This window comes from Schistocerca gregaria, chromosome 1 (assembly GCF_023897955.1).
Source record: "Schistocerca gregaria isolate iqSchGreg1 chromosome 1, iqSchGreg1.2, whole genome shotgun sequence".
Lineage (NCBI taxonomy): Eukaryota > Metazoa > Arthropoda > Insecta > Orthoptera > Acrididae > Schistocerca > Schistocerca gregaria.
The window spans coordinates 63,269,009-63,293,359 of record NC_064920.1 but is presented as its reverse complement, the minus strand read 5'-3'; the positions used below and the strand labels follow the sequence as shown (position 1 = coordinate 63,293,359).

General features: G+C 60.8%; 1 protein-coding gene across 1 annotated transcript; it reads right to left on the bottom strand.

Annotated features, from left to right (window-relative positions):
- Positions 1–449: 449 nt before the first annotated feature.
- LOC126364494 (polysialoglycoprotein-like) lies at positions 450–22,979 on the bottom strand. Its single transcript, XM_050008105.1, has 7 exons — positions 22,659–22,979; positions 22,316–22,510; positions 16,109–16,179; positions 15,559–15,891; positions 12,586–12,918; positions 6,440–6,772; positions 450–825 (listed from the first exon to the last, which is right to left on the bottom strand). The coding sequence occupies exons 1-7, from the start codon at positions 22,977–22,979 to the stop codon at positions 450–452; spliced, it is 1,962 nt and encodes a 653-aa protein (XP_049864062.1).
- Between the last annotated feature and the right edge of the window lie 1,372 nt (positions 22,980–24,351).

Here is a 24,351-nt window from a genome sequence, read left to right as displayed (position 1 = left end):
CAACTGCCTCTCGTCTGCACCCGATGGGCCTGGCCGAACGCAACTGCCTCTCTTCGGCACCCGATGGGCCTGGCCGAACGCACTGCCTCTCGTCTGCACCCGATGGGCCTGGCCGAACGCACTGCCTCTCGTCTGCACTTGATGGGCCTGGCCGAACGCACTGCCTCCCGACTGCACTTGATGGGCCTGGCAGACCACACTGCCTGATGGCAGCACGCGACGGGTCTGGCCAACCACATTGCCTCATGTCCGCACATGATGTGCTTGGCCAACGGCTCTGCTTCACGCTTGAATGTGATGGGGCAGGGAGACAGCACTGCCTTGCCGTGAGCACTACCTCACAACTGCACTTGATGGGCATGGCCGACCACCTTTCCCCACAACTGCACTTGATGGGCCTGGCCGAAACCACTGATCGCGACTGCACTTGATAGGCCTGGCCGAACGCTCTACCAGTCGTCTGCACTTGATGGACCTGGCCGAATGCACTGCCTCTCGTCTGCACTTGATGGGCCTGGCCGAATGCACAGCCCCTCATCTGCACTTGATGGGCCTTTCCGAATACACTGCCTCTCGTCTGCTCTTGATGGGATTGGCCGAATGCACTGCCTCTCATCTGCACTTGCTGGGCCGGGAAGAACGGATTGCCTCTCGTCTGCACTTGATGGGCCGGGCTGAACGGACTGCCTCTCGTCTGCACTTGATGGGCCGGGCCGAACGGACTGCCTCTCGTCTGCACTTGATGGGCCTGGCCGAATGCACTGCCTCTCGTCTTCACTTGATGGGCCTGGCTTAATGCACTGCCTCTCATCTGCACTGATGGGCCTGGCCGAACGCACTGCCTCCGTCTGCACTTAATGGGCCTGGCAGAACGCAATGCCTCTCGTCTGCAAACGATGGGCCTGGCCGAACGCAAATGCCTCTCGTCTGCACACGATGGGCCTGGCCGAATGCAACTGCCTCTCGTCTGCACCCGATGGGCCTGGCCGAACGCAACTGCCTGATGGCAGCACACGATGGGTCTGGCCAACCACATTGCCTCATGTCCGCACATGATGTGCTTGGCCAACGGCTCTGCTTCACGCTTGAATGTGATGGGGCAGGGAGACAGCACTGCCTTGCCGAGAGCACTACCTCACAACTGAACCTGATGGGCATGGCCGACCACACTGCCCCACAACTGCACTTGATGGGCATGGCCGACCACCTTTCCCCACAACTGCACTTGATGGGCCTGGCCGAAAGCACTGATCGCGACTGCACTTGATAGGCCTTGCCGAACGCTCTCCCAGTCGTCTGCCCTTGATGGGCCTGGCCGAACTCAACTGCTTCTCGTCTGCACCCGATGGGCCTGGCCGAACTCAAATGCCTCTCGTCTGCACACGGTGGGCCTGGCCGAACGCAAATGCCTCTCGTCTGCACACGATGGGCCTGGCCGAACGCAACTGCCTCTCGTCTGCACCCGATGGGCCTGGCCGAACGCAACTGCCTCTCGTCTGCACCCGATGGGCCTGGCCGAACGCAACTGCCTCTCGTCTGCACCCGATGGGCCTGGCCGAACGCAACTGCCTCTCGTCTGCACCCGATGGGCCTGGCCGAACGCAACTGCCTCTCGTCTGCACCCGATGGGCCTGGCCGAACGCAACTGCCTCTCGTCTGCACCCGATGGGCCTGGCCGAACGCAACTGCCTCTCGTCTGCACCCGATGGGCCTGGCCGAACGTAACTGCATCTCGTCTGCACCCGATGGGCCTGGCCGAACGCAACTGCCTCACGTCTGCACCCGTTGGTAATGGCCGAACGCAACTGCCTCTCGTCTGCACCCGTTGGGAATGGCCGAACGCAACTGCCTCTCGTCTGCACCCGATGGGCCTGGCCGAACGCAACTGCCTCTCGTCTGCACCCGATGGGCCTGGCCGAACGCTACTGCCTCTCGTCTGCACCCGATGGGCCTGGCCGAACGCAACTGCCTCTCGTCTGCACTCGATGGGCCTGGCCGAACGCAACTGCCTCTCGTCTGCACCCGATGGGCCTGGCCGAACGCAACTGCCTCTCGTCTGCACCCGATGGGCCTGGCCGAACGCAACTGCCTCTCGTCTGCACCCGATGGGCCTGGCCGAACGCAACTGCCTCTCGTCTGCACCCGATGGGCCTGGCCGAACGCAACTGCCTCTCGTCTGCACCCGATGGGCCTGGCCGAACGCAACTGCCTCTCGTCTGCACCCGATGGGCCTGGCCGAACGCAACTGCCTCTCGTCTGCACCCGATGGGCCTGGCCGAACGCAACTGCCTCTCGTCTGCAACCGATGGGCCTGGCCGAACGCAACTGCCTCTCGTCTGCACCCGATGGGCCTGGCCGAACGCAACTGCCTGATGGCAGCACACGATGGGTCTGGCCAACCACATTGCCTCATGTCCGCACATGATGTGCTTGGCCAACGGCTCTGCTTCACGCTTGAATGTGATGGGGCAGGGAGACAGCACTGCCTTGCCGAGAGCACTACCTCACAACTGAACCTGATGGGCATGGCTGACCACACTGCCCCACAACTGCACTTGATGGGCATGGCCGACCACCTTTCCCCACAACTGCACTTGATGGGCCTGGCCGAAAGCACTGATCGCGACTGCACTTGATAGGCCTTGCCGAACGCTCTACCAGTCGTCTGCCCTTGATGGGCCTGGCCGAACTCAACTGCCTCTCGTCTGCACCCGATGGGCCTGGCCGAACTCAAATGCCTCTCGTCTGCACCTGATGGGCCTGGCCGAACGCAAATGCCTCTCGTCTGCACACGATGGGCCTGGCCGAACGCAACTGCCTCTCGTCTGCACACGATGGGCCTGGCCGAACGCAACTGCCTCTCGTCTGCACCCGATGGGCCTGGCCGAACGCAACTGCCTGATGGCAGCACACGATGGGTCTGGCCAACCACATTGCCTCATGTCCGCACATGATGTGCTTGGCCAACGGCTCTGCTTCACGCTTGAATGTGATGGGGCAGGGAGACAGCACTGCCTCGCCGAGAGCACTACCTCACAACTGAACCTGATGGGCATGGCCGACCACACTGCCCCACAACTGCACTTGATGGGCATGGCCGACCACCTTTCCCCACAACTGCACTTGATGGGCCTGGCCGAAAGCACTGATCGCGACTGCACTTGATAGGCCTTGCCGAACGCTCTACCAGTCGTCTGCCCTTGATGGGCCTGGCCGAACGCACTACCTGTCGTCTGTACTTGATGGGCCTGGTCGAATGCACTGCCTCTCGTCTGCACTTGATGGGCCTGGCCGAATGCACAGCCCGTCATCTGCACCTGATGGGCCTGGCCGAATACACTGCCTCTCGTCTGCACTTGATGGGATTGGCCGAATGAACTGCCTCTCGTATGCACTTGATGGGATTGGCCGAATGCACTGCCTCTCATCTGCACTTGCTGGGCCAGGCCGAACGGATTGCCTCTCGTCTGCACTTGATGGGCCGGGCCGAACGGACTGCCTCTCGTCTGCACTTGATGGGCCTGGCCGATCGCACTGCCTCTTGTCTGCACTTGATGGCCTGGCCGAACGCACTGCCTCTCGTCCGCACTTGATGGGCCTGGCCGTACGCACTGTCTCTCGTCTTCACTTGATGGGCCTGGCCGAATGCACTGCCTCTCGTCTGCACTTGATGGGCCTGGCCGAACGCACTGCCTCTCGTCTGCACACGATGTGCCTGGCCGAACGCAACTGCCTCTCGTCTGCACCCGATGGGCCTGGCCGAACGCAACTGCCTAATGGCAGCACACGATGGGTCTGGCCAACCACATTGCCTCATGTCCGCACATGATGTGCTTGGCCAACGGCTCTGCTTCACGCTTGAATGTGATGGGGCAGGGAGACAGCACTGCCTTGCCGAGAGCACTACCTCACAACTGAACCTGATGGGCATGGCCGACCACACTGCCCCACAACTGCACTTGATGGGCATGGCCGACCACCTTTCCCCACAACTGCACTTGATGGGCCTGGCCGAAAGCACTGATCGCGACTGCACTTGATAGGCCTTGCCGAACGCTCTACCAGTCGTCTGCCCTTGATGGGCCTGGCCGAACTCAACTGCTTCTCGTCTGCACCCGATGGGCCTGGCCGAACTCAAATGCCTCTCGTCTGCACACGGTGGGCCTGGCCGAACGCAAATGCCTCTCGTCTGCACACGATGGGCCTGGCCGAACGCAACTGCCTCTCGTCTGCACCCGATGGGCCTGGCCGAACGCAACTGCCTCTCGTCTGCACCCGATGGGCCTGGCCGAACGCAACTGCCTCTCGTCTGCACCCGATGGGCCTGGCCGAACGCAACTGCCTCTCGTCTGCACCCGATGGGCCTGGCCGAACGCAACTGCCTCTCGTCTGCACCCGATGGGCCTGGCCGAACGCAACTGCCTCTCGTCTGCACTCGATGGGCCTGGCCGAACGCAACTGCCTCTCGTCTGCACCCGATGGGCCTGGCCGAACGCAACTGCCTCTCGTCTGCACTCGATGGGCCTGGCCGAACGCAACTGCCTCTCGTCTGCACCCGATGGGCCTGGCCGAACGCAACTGCCTCTCGTCTGCACCCGATGGGCCTGGCCGAACGCAACTGCCTCTCGTCTGCACCCGATGGGCCTGGCCGAACGCAACTGCCTCTCGTCTGCACCCGATGGGCCTGGCCGAACGCAACTGCCTCTCGTCTGCACCCGATGGGCCTGGCCGAACTCAAATGCCTCTCGTCTGCACCCGATGGGCCTGGCCGAACGCAAATGCATCTCGTCTGCACACGATGGGCCTGGCCGAACGCAAATGCCTCTCGTCTGCACCCGATGGGCCTGGCCGAACGTAACTGCATCTCGTCTGCACATGATGGGCCTGGCCGAACGCAACTGCCTCTCGTCTGCACCCGATGGGCCTGACCGAACGCAACTGCCTCACGTCTGCACCCGTTGGTAATGGCCGAACGCAACTGCCTCTCGTCTGCACCCGTTGGGAATGGCCGAACGCAACTGCCTCTCGTCTGCACCCGATGGGCCTGGCCGAACGCAACTGCCTCTCGTCTGCACCCGATGGGCCTGGCCGAACGCAACTGCCTCTCGTCTGCACCCGATGGGCCTGGCCGAACGCAACTGCCTCTCGTCTGCACCCGATGGGCCTGGCCGAACGCAACTGCCTCTCGTCTGCACCCGATGGGCCTGGCCGAACGCAACTGCCTCTCGTCTGCACCCGATGGGCCTGGCCGAACGCAACTGCCTCTCGTCTGCACCCGATGGGCCTGGCCGAACGCAACTGCCTCTCGTCTGCACCCGATGGGCCTGGCCGAACGCAACTGCCTCTCGTCTGCACCCGATGGGCCTGGCCGAACGCAACTGCCTCTCGTCTGTACCCGATGGGCCTGGCCGAACGCAACTGCCTCTCGTCTGCACCCGATGGGCCTGGCCGAACGCAAATGCCTCTCGTCTGCACACGATGGGCCTGGCCGAACGCAAATGCCTCTCGTCTGCACACGATGGGCCTGGCCGATCGCAAATGCCTCTCGTCTGCACACGATGGGCCTGGCCGAACGCAACTGCCTCTCGTCTGCACCCGATGGGCCTGGCCGAACGCAACTGCCTGATGGCAGCACACGATGGGTCTGGCCAACCACATTGCCTCATGTCCGCACATGATGTGCTTGGCCAACGGCTCTGCTTCACGCTTGAATGTGATGGGGCAGGGAGACAGCACTGCCTTGCCGAGAGCACTACCTCACAACTGAACCTGATGGGCATGGCTGACCACAGTGCCCCACAACTGCACTTGATGGGCATGGCCGACCACCTTTCCCCACAACTGCACTTGATGGGCCTGGCCGAAAGCACTGATCGCGACTGCACTTGATAGGCCTTGCCGAACGCTCTACCAGTCGTCTGCCCTTGATGGGCCTGGCCGAACTCAACTGCCTCTCGTCTGCACCCGATGGGCCTGGCCGAACTCAAATGCCTCTCGTCTGCACCTGATGGGCCTGGCCGAACGCAAATGCCTCTCGTCTGCACACGATGGGCCTGGCCGAACGCAACTGCCTCTCGTCTGCACCCGATGGGCCTGGCCGAACGCAACTGCCTGATGGCAGCACACGATGGGTCTGGCCAACCACATTGCCTCATGTCCGCACATGATGTGCTTGGCCAACGGCTCTGCTTCACGCTTGAATGTGATGGGGCAGGGAGACAGCACTGCCTCGCCGAGAGCACTACCTCACAACTGAACCTGATGGGCATGGCCGACCACACTGCCCCACAACTGCACTTGATGGGCATGGCCGACCACCTTTCCCCACAACTGCACTTGATGGGCCTGGCCGAAAGCACTGATCGCGACTGCACTTGATAGGCCTTGCCGAACGCTCTACCAGTCGTCTGCCCTTGATGGGCCTGGCCGAACGCACTACCTGTCGTCTGTACTTGATGGGCCTGGTCGAATGCACTGCCTCTCGTCTGCACTTGATGGGCCTGGCCGAATGCACAGCCCGTCATCTGCACCTGATGGGCCTGGCCGAATACACTGCCTCTCGTCTGCACTTGATGGGATTGGCCGAATGCACTGCCTCTCGTATGCACTTGATGGGATTGGCCGAATGCACTGCCTCTCATCTGCACTTGCTGGGCCGGGCCGAACGGATTGCCTCTCGTCTGCACTTGATGGGCCGGGCCGAACGGACTGCCTCTCGTCTGCACTTGATGGGCCTGGCCGATCGCACTGCCTCTTGTCTGCACTTGATGGCCTGGCCGAACGCACTGCCTCTCGTCCGCACTTGATGGGCCTGGCCGTACGCACTGCCTCTCGTCTTCACTTGATGGGCCTGGCCGAATGCACTGCCTCTCGTCTGCACTTGATGGGCCTGGCCGAACGCACTGCCTCTCGTCTGCACACGATGGGCCTGGCCGAACGCAACTGCCTCTCGTCTGCACCCGATGGGCCTGGCGGAACGCAACTGCCTGATGGCAGCACACGATGGGTCTGGCCAACCACATTGCCTCATGTCCGCACATGATGTGCTTGGCCAACGGCTCTGCTTCACGCTTGAATGTGATGTGGCAGGGAGACAGCACTGCCTTGCCGAGAGCACTACCTCACAACTGAACCTGATGGGCATGGCCGACCACACTGCCCCACAACTGCACTTGATTGGCATGGCCGACCACCTTTCCCCACAACTGCACTTGATGGGCCTGGCCGAAAGCACTGATCGCGACTGCACTTGATAGGCCTTGCCGAACGCTCTACCAGTCGTCTGCCCTTGATGGGCCTGGCCGAACTCAACTGCTTCTCGTCTGCACCCGATGGGCCTGGCCGAACTCAAATGCCTCTCGTCTGCACACGGTGGGCCTGGCCGAACGCAAATGCCTCTCGTCTGCACACGATGGGCCTGGCCGAACGCAACTGCCTCTCGTCTGCACCCGATGGGCCTGGCCGAACGCAACTGCCTCTCGTCTGCACCCGATGGGCCTGGCCGAACGCAACTATCTCTCGTCTGCACCCGATGGGCCTGGCCGAACGCAACTGCCTCTCGTCTGCACCCGATGGGCCTGGCCGAACGCAACTGCCTCTCGTCTGCACCCGATGGGCCTGGCCGAACGCAACTGCCTCTCGTCTGCACCCGATGGGCCTGGCCGAACGCAACTGCCTCTCGTCTGCACCCGATGGGCCTGGCCGAACGCAACTGCCTCTCGTCTGCACCCTTTGGGCCTGGCCGAACTCAAATGCCTCTCGTCTGCACCCGATGGGCCTGGCCGAACGCAAATGCATCTCGTCTGCACACGATGGGCCTGGCCGAACGCAAATGCCTCTCGTCTGCACCCGATGGGCCTGGCCGAACGTAACTGCATCTCGTCTGCACATGATGGGCCTGGCCGAACGCAACTGCCTCTCGTCTGCACCCGATGGGCCTGGCCGAACGCAACTGCCTCACGTCTGCACACGTTGGTAATGGCCGAACGCAACTGCCTCTCGTCTGCACCCGTTGGGAATGGCCGAACGCAACTGCCTCTCGTCTGCACCCGTTGGGAATGGCCGAACGCAACTGCCTCTCGTCTGCACCCGATGGGCCTGGCCGAACGCAACTGCCTCTCGTCTGCACACGATGGGCCTGGCCGAACGCAACTGCCTCTCGTCTGCACCCGATGGGCCTGGCCGAACGCAACTGCCTCTCGTCTGCACCCGATGGGCCTGGCCGAACGCAACTGCCTCTCGTCTGCACCCGATGGGCCTGGCCGAACGCAACTGCTTCTCGTCTGCACCCGATGGGCCTGGCCGAACGCAACTGCCTCTTGTCTGCACCCGATGGGCCTGGCCGAACGCAACTGCCTCTCGTCTGCACCCGATGGGCCTGGCCGAACGCAACTGCCTCTCGTCTGCACCCGATGGGCCTGGCCGAACGCAACTGCCTGATGGCAGCACACGATGGGTCTGGCCAACCACATTGCCTCATGTCCGCACATGATGTGCTTGGCCAACGGCTCTGCTTCACGCTTGAATGTGATGGGGCAGGGAGACAGCACTGCCTTGCCGAGAGCACTACCTCACAACTGAACCTGATGGGCATGGCTGACCACACTGCCCCACAACTGCACTTGATGGGCATGGCCGACCACCTTTCCCCACAACTGCACTTGATGGGCCTGGCCGAAAGCACTGATCGCGACTGCACTTGATAGGCCTTGCCGAACGCTCTACCAGTCGTCTGCCCTTGATGGGCCTGGCCGAACTCAACTGCCTCTCGTCTGCACCCGATGGGCCTGGCCGAACTCAAATGCCTCTCGTCTGCACCTGATGGGCCTGGCCGAACGCAAATGCCTCTCGTCTGCACACGATGGGCCTGGCCGAACGCAACTGCCTCTCGTCTGCACACGATGGGCCTGGCCGAACGCAACTGCCTCTCGTCTGCACCCGATGGGCCTGGCCGAACGCAACTGCCTGATGGCAGCACACGATGGGTCTGGCCAACCACATTGCCTCATGTCCGCACATGATGTGCTTGGCCAACGGCTCTGCTTCACGCTTGAATGTGATGGGGCAGGGAGACAGCACTGCCTCGCCGAGAGCACTACCTCACAACTGAACCTGATGGGCATGGCCGACCACACTGCCCCACAACTGCACTTGATGGGCATGGCCGACCACCTTTCCCCACAACTGCACTTGATGGGCCTGGCCGAAAGCACTGATCGCGACTGCACTTGATAGGCCTTGCCGAACGCTCTACCAGTCGTCTGCCCTTGATGGGCCTGGCCGAACGCACTACCTGTCGTCTGTACTTGATGGGCCTGGTCGAATGCACTGCCTCTCGTCTGCACTTGATGGGCCTGGCCGAATGCACAGCCCGTCATCTGCACCTGATGGGCCTGGCCGAATACACTGCCTCTCGTCTGCACTTGATGGGATTGGCCGAATGAACTGCCTCTCGTATGCACTTGATGGGATTGGCCGAATGCACTGCCTCTCATCTGCACTTGCTGGGCCAGGCCGAACGGATTGCCTCTCGTCTGCACTTGATGGGCCGGGCCGAACGGACTGCCTCTCGTCTGCACTTGATGGGCCTGGCCGATCGCACTGCCTCTTGTCTGCACTTGATGGCCTGGCCGAACGCACTGCCTCTCGTCCGCACTTGATGGGCCTGGCCGTACGCACTGTCTCTCGTCTTCACTTGATGGGCCTGGCCGAATGCACTGCCTCTCGTCTGCACTTGATGGGCCTGGCCGAACGCACTGCCTCTCGTCTGCACACGATGTGCCTGGCCGAACGCAACTGCCTCTCGTCTGCACCCGATGGGCCTGGCCGAACGCAACTGCCTAATGGCAGCACACGATGGGTCTGGCCAACCACATTGCCTCATGTCCGCACATGATGTGCTTGGCCAACGGCTCTGCTTCACGCTTGAATGTGATGGGGCAGGGAGACAGCACTGCCTTGCCGAGAGCACTACCTCACAACTGAACCTGATGGGCATGGCCGACCACACTGCCCCACAACTGCACTTGATGGGCATGGCCGACCACCTTTCCCCACAACTGCACTTGATGGGCCTGGCCGAAAGCACTGATCGCGACTGCACTTGATAGGCCTTGCCGAACGCTCTACCAGTCGTCTGCCCTTGATGGGCCTGGCCGAACTCAACTGCTTCTCGTCTGCACCCGATGGGCCTGGCCGAACTCAAATGCCTCTCGTCTGCACACGGTGGGCCTGGCCGAACGCAAATGCCTCTCGTCTGCACACGATGGGCCTGGCCGAACGCAACTGCCTCTCGTCTGCACCCGATGGGCCTGGCCGAACGCAACTGCCTCTCGTCTGCACCCGATGGGCCTGGCCGAACGCAACTGCCTCTCGTCTGCACCCGATGGGCCTGGCCGAACGCAACTGCCTCTCGTCTGCACCCGATGGGCCTGGCCGAACGCAACTGCCTCTCGTCTGCACCCGATGGGCCTGGCCGAACGCAACTGCCTCTCGTCTGCACTCGATGGGCCTGGCCGAACGCAACTGCCTCTCGTCTGCACCCGATGGGCCTGGCCGAACGCAACTGCCTCTCGTCTGCACTCGATGGGCCTGGCCGAACGCAACTGCCTCTCGTCTGCACCCGATGGGCCTGGCCGAACGCAACTGCCTCTCGTCTGCACCCGATGGGCCTGGCCGAACGCAACTGCCTCTCGTCTGCACCCGATGGGCCTGGCCGAACGCAACTGCCTCTCGTCTGCACCCGATGGGCCTGGCCGAACGCAACTGCCTCTCGTCTGCACCCGATGGGCCTGGCCGAACTCAAATGCCTCTCGTCTGCACCCGATGGGCCTGGCCGAACGCAAATGCATCTCGTCTGCACACGATGGGCCTGGCCGAACGCAAATGCCTCTCGTCTGCACCCGATGGGCCTGGCCGAACGTAACTGCATCTCGTCTGCACATGATGGGCCTGGCCGAACGCAACTGCCTCTCGTCTGCACCCGATGGGCCTGACCGAACGCAACTGCCTCACGTCTGCACCCGTTGGTAATGGCCGAACGCAACTGCCTCTCGTCTGCACCCGTTGGGAATGGCCGAACGCAACTGCCTCTCGTCTGCACTCGTTGGGAATGGCCGAACGCAACTGCCTCTCGTCTGCACCCGATGGGCCTGGCCGAACGCAACTGCCTCTCGTCTGCACCCGATGGGCCTGGCCGAACGCAACTGCCTCTCGTCTGCACCCGATGGGCCTGGCCGAACGCAACTGCCTCTCGTCTGCACCCGATGGGCCTGGCCGAACGCAACTGCCTCTCGTCTGCACCCGATGGGCCTGGCCGAACGCAACTGCCTCTCGTCTGCACCCGATGGGCCTGGCCGAACGCAACTGCCTCTCGTCTGCACCCGATGGGCCTGGCCGAACGCAACTGCCTCTCGTCTGCACCCGATGGGCCTGGCCGAACGCAACTGCCTCTCGTCTGCACCCGATGGGCCTGGCCGAACGCAACTGCCTCTCGTCTGCACCCGATGGGCCTGGCCGAACGCAACTGCCTCTCGTCTGTACCCGATGGGCCTGGCCGAACGCAACTGCCTCTCGTCTGCACCCGATGGGCCTGGCCGAACGCAAATGCCTCTCGTCTGCACACGATGGGCCTGGCCGAACGCAAATGCCTCTCGTCTGCACACGATGGGCCTGGCCGATCGCAAATGCCTCTCGTCTGCACACGATGGGCCTGGCCGAACGCAACTGCCTCTCGTCTGCACCCGATGGGCCTGGCCGAACGCAACTGCCTGATGGCAGCACACGATGGGTCTGGCCAACCACATTGCCTCATGTCCGCACATGATGTGCTTGGCCAACGGCTCTGCTTCACGCTTGAATGTGATGGGGCAGGGAGACAGCACTGCCTTGCCGAGAGCACTACCTCACAACTGAACCTGATGGGCATGGCTGACCACAGTGCCCCACAACTGCACTTGATGGGCATGGCCGACCACCTTTCCCCACAACTGCACTTGATGGGCCTGGCCGAAAGCACTGATCGCGACTGCACTTGATAGGCCTTGCCGAACGCTCTACCAGTCGTCTGCCCTTGATGGGCCTGGCCGAACTCAACTGCCTCTCGTCTGCACCCGATGGGCCTGGCCGAACTCAAATGCCTCTCGTCTGCACCTGATGGGCCTGGCCGAACGCAAATGCCTCTCGTCTGCACACGATGGGCCTGGCCGAACGCAACTGCCTCTCGTCTGCACCCGATGGGCCTGGCCGAACGCAACTGCCTGATGGCAGCACACGATGGGTCTGGCCAACCACATTGCCTCATGTCCGCACATGATGTGCTTGGCCAACGGCTCTGCTTCACGCTTGAATGTGATGGGGCAGGGAGACAGCACTGCCTCGCCGAGAGCACTACCTCACAACTGAACCTGATGGGCATGGCCGACCACACTGCCCCACAACTGCACTTGATGGGCATGGCCGACCACCTTTCCCCACAACTGCACTTGATGGGCCTGGCCGAAAGCACTGATCGCGACTGCACTTGATAGGCCTTGCCGAACGCTCTACCAGTCGTCTGCCCTTGATGGGCCTGGCCGAACGCACTACCTGTCGTCTGTACTTGATGGGCCTGGTCGAATGCACTGCCTCTCGTCTGCACTTGATGGGCCTGGCCGAATGCACAGCCCGTCATCTGCACCTGATGGGCCTGGCCGAATACACTGCCTCTCGTCTGCACTTGATGGGATTGGCCGAATGCACTGCCTCTCGTATGCACTTGATGGGATTGGCCGAATGCACTGCCTCTCATCTGCACTTGCTGGGCCGGGCCGAACGGATTGCCTCTCGTCTGCACTTGATGGGCCGGGCCGAACGGACTGCCTCTCGTCTGCACTTGATGGGCCTGGCCGATCGCACTGCCTCTTGTCTGCACTTGATGGCCTGGCCGAACGCACTGCCTCTCGTCCGCACTTGATGGGCCTGGCCGTACGCACTGCCTCTCGTCTTCACTTGATGGGCCTGGCCGAATGCACTGCCTCTCGTCTGCACTTGATGGGCCTGGCCGAACGCACTGCCTCTCGTCTGCACACGATGGGCCTGGCCGAACGCAACTGCCTCTCGTCTGCACCCGATGGGCCTGGCGGAACGCAACTGCCTGATGGCAGCACACGATGGGTCTGGCCAACCACATTGCCTCATGTCCGCACATGATGTGCTTGGCCAACGGCTCTGCTTCACGCTTGAATGTGATGTGGCAGGGAGACAGCACTGCCTTGCCGAGAGCACTACCTCACAACTGAACCTGATGGGCATGGCCGACCACACTGCCCCACAACTGCACTTGATTGGCATGGCCGACCACCTTTCCCCACAACTGCACTTGATGGGCCTGGCCGAAAGCACTGATCGCGACTGCACTTGATAGGCCTTGCCGAACGCTCTACCAGTCGTCTGCCCTTGATGGGCCTGGCCGAACTCAACTGCTTCTCGTCTGCACCCGATGGGCCTGGCCGAACTCAAATGCCTCTCGTCTGCACACGGTGGGCCTGGCCGAACGCAAATGCCTCTCGTCTGCACACGATGGGCCTGGCCGAACGCAACTGCCTCTCGTCTGCACCCGATGGGCCTGGCCGAACGCAACTGCCTCTCGTCTGCACCCGATGGGCCTGGCCGAACGCAACTATCTCTCGTCTGCACCCGATGGGCCTGGCCGAACGCAACTGCCTCTCGTCTGCACCCGATGGGCCTGGCCGAACGCAACTGCCTCTCGTCTGCACCCGATGGGCCTGGCCGAACGCAACTGCCTCTCGTCTGCACCCGATGGGCCTGGCCGAACGCAACTGCCTCTCGTCTGCACCCGATGGGCCTGGCCGAACGCAACTGCCTCTCGTCTGCACCCTTTGGGCCTGGCCGAACTCAAATGCCTCTCGTCTGCACCCGATGGGCCTGGCCGAACGCAAATGCATCTCGTCTGCACCCGATGGGCCTGGCCGAACGCAAATGCCTCTCGTCTGCACCCGATGGGCCTGGCCGAACGTAACTGCATCTCGTCTGCACATGATGGGCCTGGCCGAACGCAACTGCCTCTCGTCTGCACCCGATGGGCCTGGCCGAACGCAACTGCCTCACGTCTGCACACGTTGGTAATGGCCGAACGCAACTGCCTCTCGTCTGCACCCGTTGGGAATGGCCGAACGCAACTGCCTCTCGTCTGCACCCGTTGGGAATGGCCGAACGCAACTGCCTCTCGTCTGCACCCGATGGGCCTGGCCGAACGCAACTGCCTCTCGTCTGCACACGATGGGCCTGGCCGAACGCAACTGCCTCTCGTCTGCACCCGATGGGCCTGGCCGAACGCAACTGCCTCTCGTCTGCACCCGATGGGCCTGGCCGAACGCAACTGCCTCTCGTCTGCACCCGATGGGCCTGGCCGAACGCAACTGCTTCTCGTCTGCACCCGATGGGCCTGGCCGAACGCAACTGCCTCTTGTCTGCACCCGATGGGCCTGGCCGAACGCAACTGCCTCTCGTCTGCACCCGATGGGCCTGGCCGAACGCAACTGCCTCTCGTCTGCACCCGATGGGCCTGGCCGAACGCAACTGCCTCTCGTCTGCAACCGATGGGCCTGGCCGAACGCAACTGCCTCTCGTCTGCACCCGATGGGCCTGGCCGAACGCAACTGCCTCTCGTCTGCACCCGATGGGCCTGGCCGAACGCAAATGCCTCTCGTCTGCACACGATGGGCCTGGCCGATCGCAAATGCCTCTCGTCTGCACACGATGGGCCTGGCCGAACGCAACTGCCTCTCGTCTGCACCCGATGGGCCTGGCCGAACGCAACTGCCTGATGGCAGCACACGATGGGTCTGGCCAACCACATTGCCTCATGTCCGCACATGATGTGCTTGGCCAACGGCTCTGCTTCACGCTTGAATGTGATGGGGCAGGGAGACAGCACTGCCTTGCCGAGAGCACTACCTCACAACTGAACCTGATGGGCATGGCTGACCACACTGCCCCACAACTGCACTTGATGGGCATGGCCGACCACCTTTCCCCACAACTGCACTTGATGGGCCTGGCCGAAAGCACTGATCGCGACTGCACTTGATAGGCCTTGCCGAACGCTCTACCAGTCGTCTGCCCTTGATGGGCCTGGCCGAACTCAAATGCCTCTCGTCTGCACCTGATGGGCCTGGCCGAACGCAACTGCCTCTCGTCTGCACCCGATGGGCCTGGCCGAACGCAACTGCCTGATGGCAGCACACGATGGGTCTGGCCAACCACATTGCCTCATGTCCGCACATGATGTGCTTGGCCAACGGCTCTGCTTCACGCTTGAATGTGATGGGGCAGGGAGACAGCACTGCCTTGCCGAGAGCACTACCTCACAACTGAACCTGATGGGCATGGCCGACCACACTGCCCCACAACTGCACTTGATGGGCATGGCCGACCACCTTTCCCCACAACTGCACTTGATGGGCCTGGCCGAAAGCACTGATCGCGACTGCACTTGATAGGCCTTGCCGAACGCTCTACCAGTCGTCTGCCCTTGATGGGCCTGGCCGAACGCACTACCTGTCGTCTGTACTTGATGGGCCTGGTCGAATGCACTGCCTCTCGTCTGCACTTGATGGGCCTGGCCGAATGCACAGCCCGTCATCTGCACCTGATGGGCCTGGCCGAATACACTGCCTCTCGTCTGCACTTGATGGGATTGGCCGAATGCACTGCCTCTCGTATGCACTTGATGGGATTGGCCGAATGCACTGCCTCTCATCTGCACTTGCTGGGCCGGGCCGAACGGATTGCCTCTCGTCTGCACTTGATGGGCCGGGCCGAACGGACTGCCTCTCGTCTGCACTTGATGGGCCTGGCCGATCGCACTGCCTCTTGTCTGCACTTGATGGCCTGGCCGAACGCACTGCCTCTCATCCGCACTTGATGGGCCTGGCCGTACGCACTGCCTCTCGTCTTCACTTGATGGGCCTGGCCGAATGCACTGCCTCTCGTCTGCACTTGATGGGCCTGGCCGAACGCACTGCCTCTCGTCTGCACTTGATGGGCCTTGCCGAACGCACTGCCTCTCGTCTGCACTTGATGGGCCTGGCCGAACGCACTGCCTCACGGCTGCACTTGATGGGCCTGGCCGAACGCACTGCCTCCCGTCTGCACTTGATGGGCCTGGCCGAACGCCCCCTGTGGGTTCGGGGGTAAGAATAGGCCCACGGTATTCCTGCCTGTCGTAAGAGGCGACTAAAAGGAGTTTCAAACGTTTCGGCCTTATGTGATGGTCCCCTACCGGGTTTGACCTCCATCTTCTAAATTCTTCCGAAGAGCGAGCTGATTGGGGAAGGGCGCCTTACAAGGTGCAATGTGTCCATCGCTCATTACCATCTCTAGCTTGGTTGGTCGTCGTCGCATAGCTGTCCCGCCCACTCACCATCTCTAGGGCGTGGCTTTGTTCTTGGGTGCGGTTTTTGCAGTCTGCTCTGCTGTGTCGCTTTATGCGCCAATGACGATCATGGACTACATTTCACCTGAAATCCAGCACAGTAGCCAGTCCGTTGTGGTGGGGCCGCCATGTACCCTGTCGGTTGTAGCCCCCTGACAACACAGGGATCGCTCTACTGATGCCTGCGCCGTTAACTCCCCGCGTATGCCAAGGAGTAGATGCCTGTCTCCTTGGGGCATCGGGACTCCCGGCAATGGCCATCCCGCCAGGTGGTCGTTGCTGAGGCTGGGTGGCGCCCGTGGGGAGGGCCCTTGGTCGGAGTAGGTGGCATCAGGGCGGATGACCCGCGATGAAGCGTGGTACATCATCTCTTGCTGGCGGCCAGCCGCCAGCAGTCTCTAAGCGTTCTCGGCCTCAATATAACGCTCAGGCATATGATCCACAATCGTTCCCCTCCCTGGCCACACCATGGGAGGAACGAAAGGCTACGGTTGGCAGCGAACCTTATTCACCTCGCTATTTAGTCTGTACACGAGTCGATGGGGAATCGTTTATGGCGACCAAGCCTCAGTTTTTTGTCGAGCACTTGGAGGACAAGTTTGGGGAGGTGGAGGGCTTGTCCAAAATGCGCTCTGGGGCAGTATTGATCAAAACGGCATCCTCTGCACAGTCACGGCGGTTACTCGCTTGTGACAAGTTGGGGGATGTTTCCGTCACGATTACACCCCATAAGAGTCTCAACATGGTCCAGGGCATTATATTCCATAGGGACCTACTCTTGCAGTCAGACGACGAGCTACGCGCCAATTTAGAACGGCGGGGTGTTCACTTCGTCCGGCGCGTCCATCGGGGTCCGAGGGATAATCAGGTAGCCACCGGTGCCGTCATCTTGGCCTTCGAGGGTGACGTCCTACCCGAAAAGGTCAAGGTGATGGTCTACCGATGTGATGTGAAGCCCTATATCCCTCCCCCGATGAGGTGTTTCAAATGCTGGAAGTTCGGCCACATGTCTTCTCAGTGTACTTCCAGCATGACATGCAGAGATTGTTGACGCCCTTCACATCCTAATACTGCATGTGCGCCGCGTCCCATCTGCGTGAACTGCGGCGAACACCATTCCCCTTGCTCGCCAGACTGCAAGGTTCTACTGAAAGAACGAAGGATCATGGAATATAAGACCCTGGACCGCATGACCTATACTGAGGCTAAGCGGAAATACGAGAGGCTACATCCTGTGGCTCTGACCAGCTCCTATGCCACCGCTGCCAAAACAGTAGTTTTGTCATCTGCTGCACCGATTCCACTGAACACTCTGAGCCGGAATACTACACCTGCCCCCTTGATGGTGGGGGGCACTTCCCCATCTGTTGCTCCTGCACCACCTACCTCAGGAGCAACGACCCCCCAACCATCGGGGACACAAGTCCCCAACTCTAAGCCGGAGAAGCGTCCGACTTCTTCGGCGACTCTCTCTCGCAAGGGATCCCTCGGGTCCCTCCCTTCCCAGGTTTCCACCTCTGGGAAGGGTGACGTCAGCCAATGGCTGAAAAGCAGGCCAGCGGCTGGTCGCAGGGCTTCCCGCTCCTCCTCCGTCCCGGTGACTGACTCGGTGGAGCCCTCCCAGCCAGTAAAGCCCAAGGAGCAGAGAGAGAAGACGAAGAAGAAGAAGGCCTCTAAGGCCAAGGAACGCGCGGTGGCATCCGCCCCACCGCTCCATACAGGCTTTGCGTCTGAGGATGAGGTGGAGATCATGGCGTCCGCTGAGGACCTGGATCTCGCCATACCCTCAGACGCCAAGGACGCCGATTGTACTGGTCCTCAATCGGTGACAGCAGGTGACCCAGTGACGTGATCTGCCTCCTCGGTCCCTTCACGCCTATTTCGCCCATGGACAATGTGATTCTCCAGTGGAACTGCAGCGGTTTTTTCCACCACCTTGCTGAGCTCTGCCAACTCGTCAGCAGTCACCCTTTCTTCTGCATTGCCCTCCAGGAAACGTGGTTTCCGGCAATGCGGACCCCTGCCCTACGAGGGTATCGGGGTTATTATAAGAACCGGGCAGCTTATGAGAGGGTGTCTGGTGGAGTCTGCGTCTACGTCCTTAACTCTATCTACAGCGAGTGTGTGCCTCTTCATACACCCTTAGAGGCTGTCGCTGTAAGGATGTGGACGCCTCAGCCTATTACTGTCTGCAGTTTGTACCTTCCGCCGGATGGTGATGTCTCTCGTCATGTGTTGGCTGCATTGATAGGACAACTGCCGCCTCCCTTTGTGTTGCTGGGCGACTTTAACGCCCATAACCCCTTGTGGGGTAGCGCCGCGATAACTGGCCGGGGCAGAGATGTCGAGACTCTTCTGTCACAGCTTGACCTCTGCCTTTTAAACACGGGAGAGGCGACCCACTTTAGTGCGGTCCATGGCTCGTTTTTGGCCATTGACCTTTCTATTTGCAGCCCCGGACTTTCACCATCCATCCACTGGAGGGTCCATGACGACTTATGTGGTAGTGACCATTTCCCCATCTTTCTGTCACTGCCACAGCGTCACTCTTCTGAACGCCCCTCCAGATGGGCTCTGAATAAGGCTGATTGGGACTTATTTACATCTGTCGCAGTGATCGCACCTCCTTCCACTGATCCAATTGATGCGGTGGTTCAGTCGGTCACCACCAGCATCGTTTCTGCGGCGGCATCTGCGATTCCCTGTCCATCCGGGGCACCTCGGCGAAGGACTGGTCGCCCGAGATCGCAGAGGCGATTCGAGATCGCCGGCGGGCTCTTCAGCGCCATAAGCGGCACCCGTCGTTGGAGACCCTCATTGCTTTTAAACAGTTCCGCGCCCGAGCCCGACGCCTTATTCGCCAACGGAAGCAGGAGTGCTGGGAACGTTATGTTTCCACCATTGGCGTCCGTACCTCTGCATCGCAGGTTTGGGCCAAGATTCGGCGACTCCAAGGCTATCGGCCACCTGTCTCTGTCCCTGGGCTTTCGCTGAATGGAGCAGTGTGCACCGACTCCGACACGATTGCGGACCAGTTGGCAGAGCATTTTGCTCAGTGTTCCGCGTCAACGAACTACCCGTTGGCCTTCCGCTCCCGGAAAGAGCGGTTGGAAAGTCGGAGGCTTTCCTTTCACACGCGCCGCGCGGAGTCGTACAATGCTCCTTTCAGCGAATGGGAATTCCAGAGCGCACTTTCTGCTTGCCCTGATACGGCTCCTGGACCAGACCGCATTCACAGCCAGATGCTGAAACACCTCTCAGTGCCTTGCCAGCGACGCCTCCTAGATCTTTTCAATCGCGTCTGGGTCGAGGGTGTTTTCCCGTCTCAATGGCGGGAAAGCATAGTCCTCCCCGTATTGAAACCTGGCAAGAACCCGCTGGAGGTGGACAGCTATCGCCCCATAAGCCTCACCAACGTTCCTTGCAAGTTGCTGGAACGTATGGTGAGCCGGAGGTTGAGTTGGCTCCTCGAGTCTCGGGGCCTTCTGGCTCCGTCTCAGGGTGGGTTCCGTAAAGGCCGCTCTGCCGTCGATAATCTGGTCTCCCTGGAGTCTGCCATCCGTACAGCCTTTGCGCGCCGCCAACATCTGGTTGCCGTCTTCTTCGACATGCGGAAGGCATACGATACGACTTGGCGCCATCACATCCTGGCCACACTTCATGGGTGGGGCCTTAGGGGCCCGCTCCCGATTTTTATTCAGAATTTTCTTTCGTATCGTTCCTTCCGCGTGCAAGTAGCTGCGTCGCATAGTTCCTCCCGGGTCCAGGAGAACGGGGTCCCACAGGGGTCTGTCCTCAGTGTGTCCCTGTTTTTAATTGCCATCAATGGGCTTGTTGAGGCGGTGGGGTCGTCCGTCGCGGCTTCTTTATATGCGGACGACTTCTGCCTATATTACAGCTCCAGTGGCATCGCCGCTGCTGAACGGCAGCTGCAAGGTGCCATCCGCAAGGCGCAGTCATGGGCTGTAGCGCACGGCTTCCAGTTTTCGGCCGCGAAGACCTGCGTTATGCATTTCTGCCGGCGTTGCACGGTTCACCCTGAGCCGCGCCTTTACCTTGACGGTGAACCTCTTGCTGTGGTCGCGACGCATCGGTTCTTGGGACTGGTGTTCGATACCCGGTTGACTTGCCTGCCCCATATTAGGCAGCTGAAGCAAACATGCTGGCGGCACTTAAACGCTGTCCGTTGCTTAAGCCACACCAGGTGGGCTGCCGACCGGTCCACCCTCCTCCACCTATATCAAGCGCTGATCCAGTCCCGCCTTGATTATGGGTGTGTGGCGTGCGGTTCTGCCTCGCCTTCGGCGTTGCGATTGCTGGATCCCATACACCACTGCGGGATCCGCCTCGCCACGGGAGCGTTCCGGACAAGCCCCGTCGACAGCATACTTGTGGAGGCTGGTGTCCCTCCATTGCGGTTCCGGCGTGACCGCCTTCTGGCCGCCTATGCCGCGCACGTTTATAGCATGCCAGGGCATCCAAACTACCGTCTCCTGTTCCCGCGCTCGATCGTCCATGTTCCAGACAGGCGGCCCCGGTCAGGGTGTCCCATTGCAGTTCGCCTCCGGGACCTTCTCCGTGGCCTTGACTTTTTTCCCCTGCCGCCTGTTTTCCGGGCCAATCTCCGTCTGCCCCCGTGGAGTGTGCCCCGACCGTGCCTTCGGCTCGACTTGGCACACGGTCCGAAGGTCTCAGTGCCTCCGGAGGCCCTCCGCCGCCGCTTTCTTTCCATCCTGGCCGAGTTTCCGAACGCGGCGGTGGCCTACACCGACGGTTCGGTAGTCTCTGGTCACACTGGTTACGCTCTCACTCTACGGGATTATTGTGAGCAACGGTCATTGGCAGCTGGCTCCAGTGTATACACTGCCGAGTTGGTTGCCATCTATCGTGCCCTAGAGTTTCGCCGCTCCCGCTCAGGTGAGTCCTTTGTCATCTGTAGTGACTCCCTGAGCGGTTTACGAGCTCTTGACCAGTGTTTCCCTCGTTCCCGTCTGGTGATGGCCATCCAGGAGTCCCTCCATACTCTCGTCCGTTGCGGCCGCTCTGTCACCTTTGTTTGGTCCCCGGGTCACGTCGGCATCCCGGGTAACGAGCGGGTTGACGAACTGGCGAAACAGGCGGTCAGTTCCCCGGCCATGGAGATCGGTCTTTTAGAGAGTGACGTCCGATCCGTATTGCGGCAGAAGGTCCTTGCTGCTTGGCGTGATGAGTGGCGCACCCTGCCCTCTCCCAACAAACTTCGGGCAGTCAAGGAGACAACCAGTGTGTGGCGCTCCTCCATGCGGGGGTCTCGCAAGGACGCTGTCGTCCTCTGCCGGCTCCGCATAGGACATACCCGGCTCACGCACGCGTATCTCTTGTGCCGTGACGACCCGCCTCTCTGTCACTGCGGATTGGCCCTGACCGTGGTACACGTCTTACTAGACTGCCCACTTTTAACTGCCCTCAGGCAGACGATCGCGCTGCCTGATACACTCCCTGCTCTTTTAACCGATGACTCTACTATGGCTGACTTAGTTCTCCGTTTTATTCGAGCAGGGGGTTTTTATCATTCAATATGAGAGTCCCTTTTTATTTTTTTTAGTGTCGACTGTGGCTTTTGGCCTGGGGTTTTAGTTTGTGGTGTTTTAATGTGTCCCTTGGTTGTTGGCCTTTCCAGTTTTATTTTCATGGTCGGCCAATGACCGTCGCACTCAGTGTGTCTTTTAATCTCTTTTCTCTGGTCTTCGTCTATGTCTTTCTTGTACTGTGTCGTCCCTTGTCGTCTCCGTTATGTTTTTATTGCTTGTTGGACTTTTCTTCGTGTATTATTATGGTCGTGGAACAAGGGACCGATGACCTAAGTAGTCTGGTCCCTTTAACCCCCACAAACCAACCAACCTGGCCGAACGCACTGCCTCCCGTCTGCACTTGATGGGCCTGGCCGAACGCACTGCCTCCCGTCTGCCCTTGATGGGCCTGGCCGAACGCACTGCCTCCCGTCTGCACTTGATGGGCCTGGCCGATCGCACTGCCTCTCGTCTGCACTTGATGGGCCTGGCGGACCACACTGCCTGATGGCAGCACACGATGGGTCTGGCCAACCACATTGCCTCATGTCCAAACATGATGTGCTTGGCCAACGGCTCTGCTTCACGCTTGAATGTGATGGGGCAGGGAGACAGCACTGCCTTGCCGAGAGCACTACCTCACAACTGAACCTGATGGGCATGGCCGAACTCACTGCCCCACAACTGCACTTGATGGGCATGGCCGACCACCTTTCCCCACAACTGCACTTGATCGGCCTGGCCGAAACCACTGATCGCGACTGCACTTGATAGGCCTGGCCGAACGCTCTACCAGTCGTCTGCACTTGATGGGCCTGGCCGAACGCACTACCTGTCGTCTGCACTTGATGTGCCTGGCCGAATGCACTGCCTCTCGTCTGCACTTGATGGGCCTGGCCGAATGCACAGCCCCTCATCTGCACTTGATGGGCCTGGCCGAATGCACAGCCCCTCATCTGCACTTGATGGGCCTGGCCGAATGCACAGCCCCTCATCTGCACTTGATGGGCCTGGCCGAATACACTGCCTCTCGTCTGCACTTGATGTGCCTGGCCGAATGCACTGCCTCTCGTCTGCTCTTGATGGGATTTGCTGAATGCACTGCCTCTTGTCTGCACTTGATGGGATTGGCCGAATGCACTGCCTCTCGTCTGCACTTGCTGGGCCGGGAAGAACGGATTGCCTCTCGTCTGCACTTGATGGGCCGGGCTGAACAGACTGCCTCTCGTCTGCACTTGATGGCCCGGGCCGAACAGACTGCCTCTAATCTGCTATTGATGGGCCGGGCCGAACGGACTGCCTCTCGTCTGCACTTGATAGGTCTGGCCGAACGCACTGCCTCTCGTCTGCACTTGATGGGCCTGGCCGAATGCACTGCCTCTCGTCTGCACTTGATGGGCCTGGCCGAATGCACTGCCTCTCGTCTGCACTTGATGGGCCTGGCCGAATGCACTGCCTCTCGTCTGCACTTGATGGGCCTGGCCGAACGCACTGCCTCTCGTCTTCACTTGATCTGCCTCGCCGAATGCACTGCCTCTCGTCTGCACTTGATGGGCCTGGCCGAACGGACTGCCTCTCGTCTGCACTTAATGGGCCGGGCCGAACGGACTACCTCTCGTCTGCACTTGATAGGTCTGGCCGAACGCACTGCCTCTCGTCTGCACTTGATGGGCCTGGCCGAACGCGCTGCCTCTCGTCTGCACTTGATAGGCTAGGGCGAACGCACTGCCTCCCGACTGCACTTGATGAGCCTGCGGACCACACTGCCTGATGGCAGCACACGATTGGCCTGGCCGACCACATTGCCTCATGTCCACACATGATTTGCTTGGCCAACAGCTCTGCTTCACGCTGGAATGTGATGGGCCAGGGAGACAGCACTGCCTTGCCGGCAGCACTGCCTCACAACTGAACCTGTTGGGCCTTGCCGATAGCAGTCCCTCACGACTGCACCTGATGGGACTTGCCGACAGCACTGCCACACGACTGCACCTCATGCGGCTGGCCGACCGTAATGCTTCAAGGCCGCACCTGGTGGGCTAAGATGACCCCACTTCATTACGACCACACCTCATTGGCCTAAATGACTACACGGAATCGCCGGATTGGCCTTTCTAAATGTAACTTATGGGGCTGGCTTCTCCAACCACAGGACTACATCTAATGGGCCTGGCCAAATCCACTGTGTCACTACCGGATCTGATGGACCAGGCCGAAAGCATTACCTCATCACTGCACTTGATGGGCATGGCCGACCACACTGCCCTACAACTGCACTTGATAGGCAGGGCCGACCACACTTCCCCACAACTGCACTTGATGGGGCTGGCCGAAACCACTGATCGCGACTGCACTTGATGGGCCCGG

What these genes read in the sequence shown, in the direction of transcription:
- LOC126364494 (XM_050008105.1), bottom strand. Translation starts at nt 22,979, where the DNA reads ATGAGGGGCTGTGCATTCGGCCAGGCCCATCAAGTGCAGATGAGGGGC. An exon ending in CCATCAAGTACAGACGACAG is followed by an intron (nt 6,773 to 12,585) that starts GTAGTGCGTTCG and finishes GCGTTCGGCCAG; the next exon opens with GCCATCAAGTGCAGACAAGA. An exon ending in CCATCAAGTACAGACGACAG is followed by an intron (nt 826 to 6,439) that starts GTAGTGCGTTCG and finishes GCGTTCGGCCAG; the next exon opens with GCCCATCAGTGCAGATGAGA.